Here is an 11,150-nt window from a genome sequence, read left to right on the forward strand (position 1 = left end):
CTTGTTGGGTTAAGGTTCACCCAACACCGCACATGGCTTTGAAGATTTGCTCATAATATGGGGACCTCATATATTTGTTCTTTATAATTTATTTTATAATTTATTTAGCAAGAAATATGCTTCTGGCATGTTTTTATAAATGTGAGAAATCGACCGCTCACAATGCATTTAAAACTTTACAATACAAAGTATTGTGGGACGTTGAATTTTAACACTTTAAAAAGGCATCTAAACATTGAAAATTCATCATCTAAAACCATAGGAAGTTTTATATCCAGTGGCTGTGGATAGCAGGTAACCCCTGTTCATGAATACTCAGTAACTTGGAATAAGAGAGAGAGAGAGAGAGTTGTCCCTTTGCCACTCCCTAAGCAAAGCAATACGTTGCGAAAAAGAAACAAGATAAAGAAGCAATAGCAAAGACTGCTGTGATAGAGAAATGGAGAATAAGACAACAATGAAAGGACAAAAACCAGAAAACGGATTTTTGCGCACCCGCCATTTCCATTCTGCACGGTATGGGCCTTTAGATTTTCTGAAAGATTATGGGCATTAGATTCAAATCGTACACTACAACTTGGAGACATTCCCAGCCCAGGCTCTAGTGCCAGATTGCAATGGCAGGACCATGGTTGCACCACCTTGGCTAAGGCCATGCAACTCATGGCTCCTAAGTCATAACAACGCATTGCAACATCCAGTTGGCGAGGTACTTGGACCCATTGTGGGAAGTTGTTCTCTATCTTAAGTTTGAGTTTCGATGTGAGTGGCCCCCTTTCTGCATCGCGAAGCCATCTTCACCAGCACAAGGGGGGGGGGGGGGGGGGGGCGGTCCAGCACCCTATCAGCAAAGGCAGCGCCTTCCAAGTTCATGGGGACCAAACAAGAACCCTCACAAAGAAAAGGGCCAGATGAAAGGGAAACAGAAAAGCATAAAAAAGAGGTCATTGAACAGAGCAGACCACCCTTTGACCTGTCAGACAAGACATAACTGCAACGTGAATTGGAGAGAAACGACAGGCAAAAAATCATGGCTTTTGTTGATCAAGACAAGCATTTATTGAACATGATACTGGGAAAATGTGAAAAATAACCATGGTAATTTTGTTAAAGTAAAAGGCAGTAAGGGTAAAGGCAAGACATACCATGCTTCTCTGAGGCATCATTACCCTTCCACCCCAAAACCAGTGCATTCCACATTCTATCATCACCAAGGGTGAAGGGAATAAGGTAAAAAACATGGGAAAGAAAAGAAAAACTCTGCACAAGGAAAGCTCTCAATTATCACATGCGACAGAGAGCAGCAGGGAACAAAAGAAAAAGCAGTGGTCTGTGACCACAAACAAAAAATTGGGATGATGGAAGGAATGATGTAACAAAACCACATAGAAAATACCTGCTCTACAACTACATAAAGCTTTATATCATCATCATTCACCAGTCGCATTTTACAGTGCACCCCAATTCCCCCAAAGCATCCAATGAACACCAACAGTTGAAGCACAACTACCATATTCAAAACCAAAAATAAAACCATGGTGGATCATTTCTTGCTCTTCAGTTGGAACCTCTGTCCGGTTCAGTGGAGCAACAGCTAATAGGTGCTAGGATAACAAGTTCCAACCGTAAACTAGAAAATTGTTCTATCCATAGTTACAGACTAGATAAAATAATCAAGATCCCCATGCATGGCAACAGCAACTACTACAAGAAAAAGGAGAAAAAAAAAGTCTAAAGAAAACCATTGGATCGCAAGGGTCCTTACCTCCAAGGAGACAGAAACACAGGTCTGCTCATGCCTACACTGTCCACACAAAGTTGGGGGCATCTACCCGTGGCCCAACCACTGTCCGGTAGACATAGAGCGTCTCAACCCGCTGGCTGTCACTCAGGCTCTCCTCCAATGGATCCCTATCATTGATGATCTCAACATTGACCCTTGGTGCCTTTTCTGCGAGCAACTTGCACCCGTGGAAAGTAATGTTGCATGACGACATCCAAAGGGATCGCATTGTTTCATACTTAGCCACGTCTTCCAAGAGTGCTTCATCACCAAATGGGCTGTCCCTGATCTCTAGCTTCCTCAGATTCTTACAGCCCCTTAACACATGCTGCATTCCCAAATCACTGTCGCCCGCAAAAGCAATGGACAACATCTCCAGACATTCGGCAAATTTGCCAATGTAATAGAATACCCTATCAGTGAGCAGGCCCGACAGAGACAAGCGGCGAAGGTTTTTGCAGGACTGAACAATAGCGCCAAACCCTTCATCCAATGGCTGCATGGTTACATGATCGGGCTTCTTTGGTTCTATGATACAAAGCCTGAACCGAGTGAAGCGTGGGCAATTCTTGGCAATGGCTATCAAGGCTGAATTTGTCATCTGGTGACAAAAGTAGAGAACTGAATGAAAGACAGGGCAACCCTTTGAAACAGCAATCAGACCTTCTTCAGTTACAGCAGCATGCCCTGCACCGTAAGGGTCAGATGGGAATACCCGCAATTCCTGCAGCTCCTTACATGTTGATGCTACCACTTCAAGTCCTGTGTCTCCGATATGGTCCAATACCTGCAAACATTTAAAGGATTAGGGAAGCTAGACAGACAGAGTCACAGAAACAAGACACAGCGTGCTGCTTTAAATTCAAAAAACTATCTAGTAGAAGCCAAAAAGAAACACAGCAGTTATGAACATGTCAATTACAACTCAATCCATAGCAAAATGCCATCGCACTTGAGAATGTAAGGTTGGCCAGGAAACAAAATGAGCTGCTGGTGGCTCAGGTCGTGCTCAGTTCATAAAGAGCTCACTTGAACTTGTAAAATCGAAACGACAAGCCAACATGAACAAGAGGTGTTCGTCTCAGATCAGCTCACATAGGCTCATTAAGTAGTAGTAAATATAAACTACATATATCACACAAGGCCATGTAAAATAAATAGCTGAGGTGTTTGGCTTGCAAGGAGTTAGTTTAGAGTTCAAATCAATGTTGTCAGTATCGGCATCCACCCTGAATCATTTGGCCAATGATTCAGGTGAATTGGCTGATACCAATTCTCAAGTGAATCGTTCTGAATCAGCTAAAAATTAATTAAAAAATAGTGTGTCAATCAGAAAGTGACACATGTTAAAACCATTAAAATAATATTAAAAAATTAACTTTAAGCATTTTTTACATTTATTAAAAATAGCCGATTCAGGTTAGTATCGTATCAATTTTCTGCTGATATGATATATATTGGCTGATAGGCCCGATACTGACAACATTGGTTCAAATCATAGTCAGAAATCTCGGTTTTGGAATTTTCTCCACAAGGGATAAACACGGGAATGTTGGTATATTTAAATTTTAAAGTAAACAATACAATGTGTAAAATTAGAACAGAAACATTACAAATATAATAAAATGTTAATATCACATTAATAATGCAATATCATGATATCTTGAAAACATCATGATTTTTTTGGGGATTATATCATGTTTTGAAAATGTCACCATAAAATTGCAATATTTCCAAAATACTTTCGATATTTGTCACTGTAGTTCAAATCTTATAGCTTCCTGCCTCAAAATGATGCATTTTTCTGTAAGGAAATCACCTTGAGCTTGGCTCAATAGGTCTAGAGCTCAATTCCTATTACCTCCATTTCTAAAACAATGTATTTCTTTGGTAAATGAGTCTGCTTGAATTTGGCCTGTAGCTGAAGCTCGGCTTGGCTCACTACAGAGATACCTGAGCTTGAACCCCTCATGTTCAGCTCCTTTGGTTCGTTTATCAGGCCTGATATAAGGCTCCCTCAGCATGTCAAACAGAAGTCCTGTATACATGCAACATACATAGGACACTAATGCAATGGGAGTAGAGAAAATACGGCAGTAGAAACAAGAGAACCAACTAGTGTTCTGAGACAGGGTTTTCATAGATGTAGAAATCTGATCCAGCGGCAACAAACAAAGAAAATTTTCAGTTGTGAGAGAACATAACATACCCATAATCGCTGAAGTTTAGGACAATGGCGAACCAACTCGATCAAGTCAGCACTTGGTATTATTGCATAACTCAAGTTCAATGAAGTCAAATTAGCACAAACAGGGTAAACTGACTGCAGATGCATCGGAGCAACTTCCCAGAACCCAGACAAGCTCCTCACGGACTCGCACTTGAGGAAGGCATTGGCTATGTCGAAGTGCTCCGAGCGAGGTTCCTGTGAATATCCACCAGTACCCAGGTCCACCAACTGAGGCGCTTTCAGAAGAATCCGGTAAAGAATCTCAAGAGGAACCGCGCGATTTAACCGCAAGCTCTTAAGGTTTTGGCACCTTGCAACCAGCCTCTCAAGTGCCCCGGAATTTACTTCACCTTTCAGGCAAGCAAAATTGAGGCGCTCAAGCGATGTGCATGAATCAGGGAAGCAGCTGAGCCAGTGCCCCCTGTGATCTTCGATATCGTCCTCTTGCAAATCCAGCTCTCTAAGGTGCCTATAAATTGCAGACCAAAAAAACAAGAATATAAAAAGACTAAGGAAATACTTTAACATTCCAGCAGCTCGCTGATCACAAGCATCACCAGAAACAAAAAGAACATACATGAAAAAGAAAATCAAGTTTCGGAGCCAGGTTTCCTTGTTGCAACAAGGACAATATTAGCTTGGATCCTTGAATCCACCATCCATTTCCAAGATGGAGAACCCACAAGCGTAGGGATTTAAGTCACCAATCAATGGCCAAAACCGAGACTGTCCATCTGTAGTAAGTTTCCCCTTAGAGTTTAACTAGCCATCAAGGAAATCCCCAACTTGATGTTCTGGCCTACTTCCCACAAACATCAATGTAAACTCAAAAGGATTCTTGAGCAACTTGAAAACAAGGCACAACATATTCAGCAACAAAGAGCCAAACAAATAAAGAGAGTAACTGAGAGCATCAAAAGCAACAAGGAAAAAAAGACATCCAGAAACAGTGTCGGTAACAAACTCACCTGCAATTTGCAGCAACTGCAGCAATACCGTCCGTCGTAAATCCATCGCAGCTGATAAGAACCAACGACTTGAAATTCGGGAACGAATGCGAAAGAAGCTCGAGGCTCTCATCGGAGACTACCATCCTCTTCAACCGGAGCTCCTCCAGCCACGGGCAGCTCTTCGCCATGGCTTCGATCCACGGGTAAACCTCGCCTCCCCAATCGTGGGGGACCAGGTTGAAATCAGCAAAATGAGGCTTCCCCTTCAACGTAAGAGATTTGATCCGCGGGAACCTCCTGATGAGCCTCTCCGGACTGATCGCATAGCAATTCCCTATGAACACCCGCTCCCTCGACCACCTCTCGAGCCGGAACCACGATTTGCACACCAGCGACACCGAATTCCGATCGCGGTCGCTCGAGATGAAATCGAATATATGCTCAACGATCTCGTCCGGAAACGAAGCCATGCTCTCCTAATCCCACACACCAATCAGGCCCTTCCCTTCTCCGCGACAACCCTGCCCAAAGATGATCTGAAAACACCAGAACAAGCCTAAATTTTCCCTACCCACGAAAGAGCTACCAAAAATAGGAAAAAAGGGGGGGAAATCAAAGCACCTACAATCCAAATACCTTTCCCCTCTAACCTATACTAAGCCAAAGAACCACTACCCAAATTCATATACTTTAAACCTTAACCCTAACTATGCAATCAGACCCTTGACTACTGCCACCATGAACCCTAAAAGAGCATAAACTTTTACCTCGAAAAGAAACCTTTCCTCAACTAAAGAGCCCCAAAAGTGCCCCTATCTCTCCCAAAGAACACCGTTAATCCTTCCCAATATCTCAAACAAGGAGACGAAACCTTCCCATAAATGGAAAAAACACCCAAAAGTTCGTCATAAACCCTGCCGTAACCTCTGTAATCTACATAAAATCCCATTTCTCTCATCAAGATGAACAGAAAATACAACTCCATCCAACCGCCATCCCCCAAAAAGAAAAAAGGAAGAAGAAGAGGAGGAGGAGGAGGAAGTTACGCAAACCGTAGATCTACAGAGAAGCAATCAAAAACCTTCAAGAGTGAATCAAAATCTCACTCAAAAAATAAAAATAAAAATAAGGAAAAAGATTCCGTTCTAACCCCCCACCCCACCCCACCCCCCTCTCCCTCCCTCTCTCTCTCTCTCTCAATTTCTTCACTGCGTCTTCTTACTTTAGAGCGCTCTCTCTCTCTCTCTCTCTCTCTCTCTCTCTCTCTCCAACAAAATGGTCTTCTTGTTTTACTTCTCCGAGTTTTCTCTCTCTAAGTTAGAGAGCACAGCAGTCAGAGCAGTACTGAGTTTTTTAACTTGAGGTGGTAACCATGGTTAATCACGAGGACCACGCCTATCTCTATCCCTCTGCCCTTAGAACGGACGGCCAGGATGATGCCTGCACGCGTGTGTCAAGGAATACCGACCGTAAGATGCCTACCCCTGCAACGCTTGGGCTGGCATGCGTCCTTATCTACACTGTCTTAGATGCACGCTGCTGACCAATCATATTGTTCATCCACACGAGCACCACAACCAAATTAAAAAATTACAAAAGAAATGAGTAAGTGGAGAAATTTACTTTTTACTCTAACCTAATTCTTACATGAGCTGGGCGCTCATTTATCTTGGATGAGTGCAAGATTTTTTTTTCTTACCTTTTTTTTTTTATTTATGACGAGAAACCTTCACCAAAACAACTAAAACCCGGGTGGGGCCCATGACCACCAGCTACAGACACACCTATGCATTAACAAGACTTGATCCTGCATCTCCATCTCAAACACCCTCACAACCACCTCAGTGGCCACGCGGGTGACCCCATTACTGGTCAAAAGATTCCAACAAATTTTTTTCATGAGAAACTGGCAAGCCACCCCAGAATTAGAATCCTAGTTGCTTTGGTGATACCTATAGTACTTTCAGTTGTCCTTCCTCTTGGCACACCCCTCACCACCAAGAGTGTCCCAGATAAAAAGCAAAGACCCCTGCAACGTGTCCCCGTGTACCCAAACACCAGAATAATCTTTCAATCACACAATGAAAATTAAGTTAATTGTCACTCATCAAACACATAGGCGCAGTCATACAACACTTGCACAATCACATAAAGAGAGCAGGGAGGCAAGAGGATAGAAGAATGCAAGAACTTCTATTAGCAAAGTTAACGATTATAGAGGGACCCCGAATTCACCTTGTACTTGAGGGTTCTTATGCCAAAGGCTATTACAAGCACTTAAAGAAAGTAAAAGAGATATTTAGATAAAGTACCAAAAGTAAAAAACTTGGTAGTCTCAAATATGTTCCCTGTCTAAGTTGGCGTCATCCTCAACGAAAATCATGTGTGGTACTCTTCTACAAGTTTATGGTGCTTTCACCTGTTGGATACTTTCTCCCAAGTAGCTTCACTCTCTCGTAAACTTTTCTATTGCACCAAAGTACTTCTCCACTTCACCAAGGCAATTGTTGGAGTGGTTGATGACAACTTCTACCTCTCTACCTAGAATGCGGGTTGTTGAAGGCGTGCGTTGTAGGAATGAAGCACGTTGAGATATACTCTGACGTGGATTGCCTTCATCTTTATGGAACAATTTCAGGTTGGATACATGAAAGAAGGGACACACTTAAAGATTTGCTGGCAAGTACAACTTATATGTCAAGTTCTTAATGCTCTTTGTGATGGTAAAGGAGCTATCATATTTACGAATGAGACCTCGTTGGTGTCCCCAAAAAATGGTTGTGCATTCAGAAAAGAGCTTCACCAGCACCTTATTTCTAACGTGAAACTCTACATGTCAATGCTTTTCATCTGCCCATTTCTTCATGCACTTTGCCACCTTGTTCAGATACATTTTTGCCATCTCTGCCTGGTCCTGCCAGTTTCTGACAAACTAGTATGCACATGGCACTTTCCCAAGTCCTTGTGATGCAAGAGAGTGCGGAGTCTATGACTGTTGTCCCATTGCAACTTCAAACAGAATGTGGTCGAATGACTCACTCTTTTGAAAGTTATACTAGAATTGAGTGACATTAAGCAAATCCACTCAATCTCTCTTGTTGGCACTAACAAAGTGTTAAAGATACTCTTCCAGCATGCCATTAATCTACTTTGTCTGCCCATCTGTCTGGAAATGAAAACTGATGCTAAAGTGTAAATTTGTTCTCATCAATTAGAATACCTCAAGACAAAACTTCTCAGTGAAGCAAGCATTGCGATCACTGACAATGCTCTTAGAAATTTCCTAATACTTTACCACATACCACACAAACAAATTGGCAGTTTGATAATTGAGCAAGTGGCAGAGGAGGGTATGAAGATAGCATACTTCAAAAACTTGTTTACAATCACAAGAATTGAACTTTATCCTTGTGCCTTTGGCAGAATAATAATGAAGTCCATGGTGATACATTCCCACGAATGGCTCGACACTGGTAATGGCTTTAATCCTCCCGGTCTCTAGTTGTCTTACTAGCAGATCAAGTAAGTATGCACATATTCATCTACGTCATTTCACATTTATGATAAATAATACACACTTTCTAATAATGTCAACATCCTTTGCTGCACTAGGTGCCTGGCTAAGCATGTGTCATAACACTCTTGAATTAAGTGCCTCCACAAAATGCCCTGTCGCGGGATGTATAATCGATCACCAGTAGTGTGAAGCAAATCATCATCTAACCAGAATCTTTAAGTCATTCCTTCTTTCACCAAAGTGATAATTTGTTGAACCATTGAATTGTTCTTTGATCTTTCTCAAACTTGCTCGAGAAGATCACTTATTGATTGGCTAGTGTTGCCTTCTCCTTCTTGTAGCGTTACAAGTTTTGTCTTCTAACTCAAGGCATTAGGAATGACATTAGTTCTGCCTGGATTATACTTAAGGAACATATCAAATTCTACAAAAAAATTATGTCAATGAGCTTACTTTGGAAATAACTTATCGCCACATTGTCAGTGTGCACAATGATCTGTGACCCCAAAAGGTATTGTCTTCACACGCGAAGGCAATGCACGATAGTTAACATCTTTCGCTCACGCATAGTGTAGCATTGTTCGACATCCTTCAACTTGTGGCTCTCAAATGCAATGAGGTATCCTTGCAGTAACACCCCTCCAATCACAAAGTCAGACACGTCCATCTGCATTTTAAATGGCTTTTGACAATTTGGCAAATGTAGCATGGGTTTCTTAGTCAACACACACTTTAGATTCTCAAAAACTTTTTGACAAGTATCAAACCACACCCATGGGTTGTCCTTCTTTAGCAAATCAGTAAGTGGAGCAGCGATCAAGGAATATCCCTAAATGAATCCCCAATAATAGTTGGTAAGCCCCAAGAAAGAATGTAACTTTGGGGACTTTAGCAGCCAGCTCCCATTCTTGAATTGCTCTGACCTTCTGGTGATTTATCTTCAGCATGCCTCCTCCCATAATATGGCATAGAAAATGCACTTCATTCTGTCTGAATTGACACTTCTCATGCTTCACGTATAATTCATTATCCTTAAGAGTCTTAAACACAATATGAAGGTGTTGAATATGCTCTTCAATCAAATTGTTATACAATACTATTCATCCAAGTAAACCATGACAAACTTGTCAAAGAATGGGTATAATATTTTGTTCATCAAGGTATAGAAGGTTGCATGTGCCTTCGTCAAGCTGAATGGCATAACAAAGAATTTGAATGCCCCATAACAAGTCACACAAGTGGTCTTGTCTTCATCCCCTTCAACAATTATAACCTGCCAATAACCTGATCATTAATCAAACTTTGAGAAGACATGAGCCTTACCCAACTGATCAAATAAGTCTGCAATCAAAGGAAGTGAATACTTATTCTTCACAGTCAATTTGTTTAGTGATTGATAATCAACACATAGGCGCTTCGATCCATTGTGCTTCGTTTGAAGCATCACGAGAGCTCCAAAGGGTGCTTTGGATGATCGATAATCTTAGTTTTTAGCATGCCATCTAGTTTTTTCTATAGTTTCGCTAACTCAGTAGTTGCCATGCGGTACGGTTCTACTGCAGGTGGTCGTGCACCCGACACTATCTCAATCCCATGATTTTCCTCTCTCCACTGAGGTAACTTCCTCAGTAGTTCGATGGGCATAACAACACCAAACTCCTTCAACATTGGCACTAAAGCCACTGGGACGTCAAAAACATTTTTCTCTTCTTTAATCTCTCGAATCGCCACGAGGAAGGTCTCATCACCTCTCTTGAGACCCTTTTTCAGTTGGAGCGCGGAGACAAAGTGTTTGCAAGCCTCTACTACATGCAGTGTGGCAATCATGTAGGGTTGCTTCTCATCCTCAAAACTGACAACATTCAGATGAAGCTTCAACACAACCTTATTGCTTTATAGGAATTCCATCCCAAGGATGACCCTGAAATTGTCCATCGGAGCTATAAAAAATGTTATCCTTCCAGACCAACTTAGGATTCTCACTAGCACATCACAAAAAACCCCATAGATAGATTTGATTTCAAAGTTGACTGCCTTCATTCGACTCTCTTTCTTTTCCCAACGTAGCCCCAATCGCTTCACCTTCTCAAGAGAAATAAAGTTGTGCATAGCACCCATGTCTACCAATGCATTTGTGAGTCTCCTATTTAAAAGGACTTCCAAGTACATCAGCTCCTTGTTTATGAGTGGGTTAGCGACAGGAGTCACCTTCACCATATTTGTCATATGCATTGCTCTAACAGTTGGTAGTTCTGCAACGACATGCCCATCTTCAGCTTGGATAATGCTCATGATTATCTTTATTTCCTTAACTGTGGTTCTTATGAGGACACTTATTTGCCCAATGATCACTGTGATAGACATAATAGTCATAACGACAATAATTTTGCCATGTGTTGTTATTCCTCTATCAATTATTGTTATGCTCATCTTGTCAATCACGATTCTATTGGTATTATCACCCTGATGATTCTCATTGCCATCATTATCTACTCGGTCATTCCTTCAGTTATCCTTCTAATTGTTGTTGTTATGGTCAATGGTGAACTGTCTGCCCTAAAATATTATATTGTGCCTATCGATCTTAGTAGCAGCTAGTGCCGCAATGAGAGTTGGAGGGTCCTGTCAACTGAACTTTGTAGTGGCCCGCCCCTGCAATCGATGCAAGAA

General features: G+C 41.7%; 1 protein-coding gene across 1 annotated transcript; it reads right to left on the reverse strand.

Annotated features, from left to right (window-relative positions):
* Positions 1–1,081: 1,081 nt before the first annotated feature.
* LOC149811375 (protein AUXIN SIGNALING F-BOX 2-like) lies at positions 1,082–6,161 on the reverse strand. The gene is made up of 3 exons (XM_089992575.1): positions 4,982–6,161; positions 3,993–4,482; positions 1,082–2,570 (listed from the first exon to the last, which is right to left on the reverse strand). Exons 1-3 carry the CDS (start codon positions 5,431–5,433, stop codon positions 1,800–1,802), a joined length of 1,713 nt encoding a protein of 570 aa, XP_089848701.1. The 5' UTR covers positions 5,434–6,161; the 3' UTR covers positions 1,082–1,799.
* Between the last annotated feature and the right edge of the window lie 4,989 nt (positions 6,162–11,150).

This window comes from Nuphar pumila, chromosome 17 (genome assembly GCF_984573655.1).
Source record: "Nuphar pumila chromosome 17, dmNupPumi1.hap1.1, whole genome shotgun sequence".
NCBI lineage: Eukaryota > Viridiplantae > Streptophyta > Magnoliopsida > Nymphaeales > Nymphaeaceae > Nuphar > Nuphar pumila.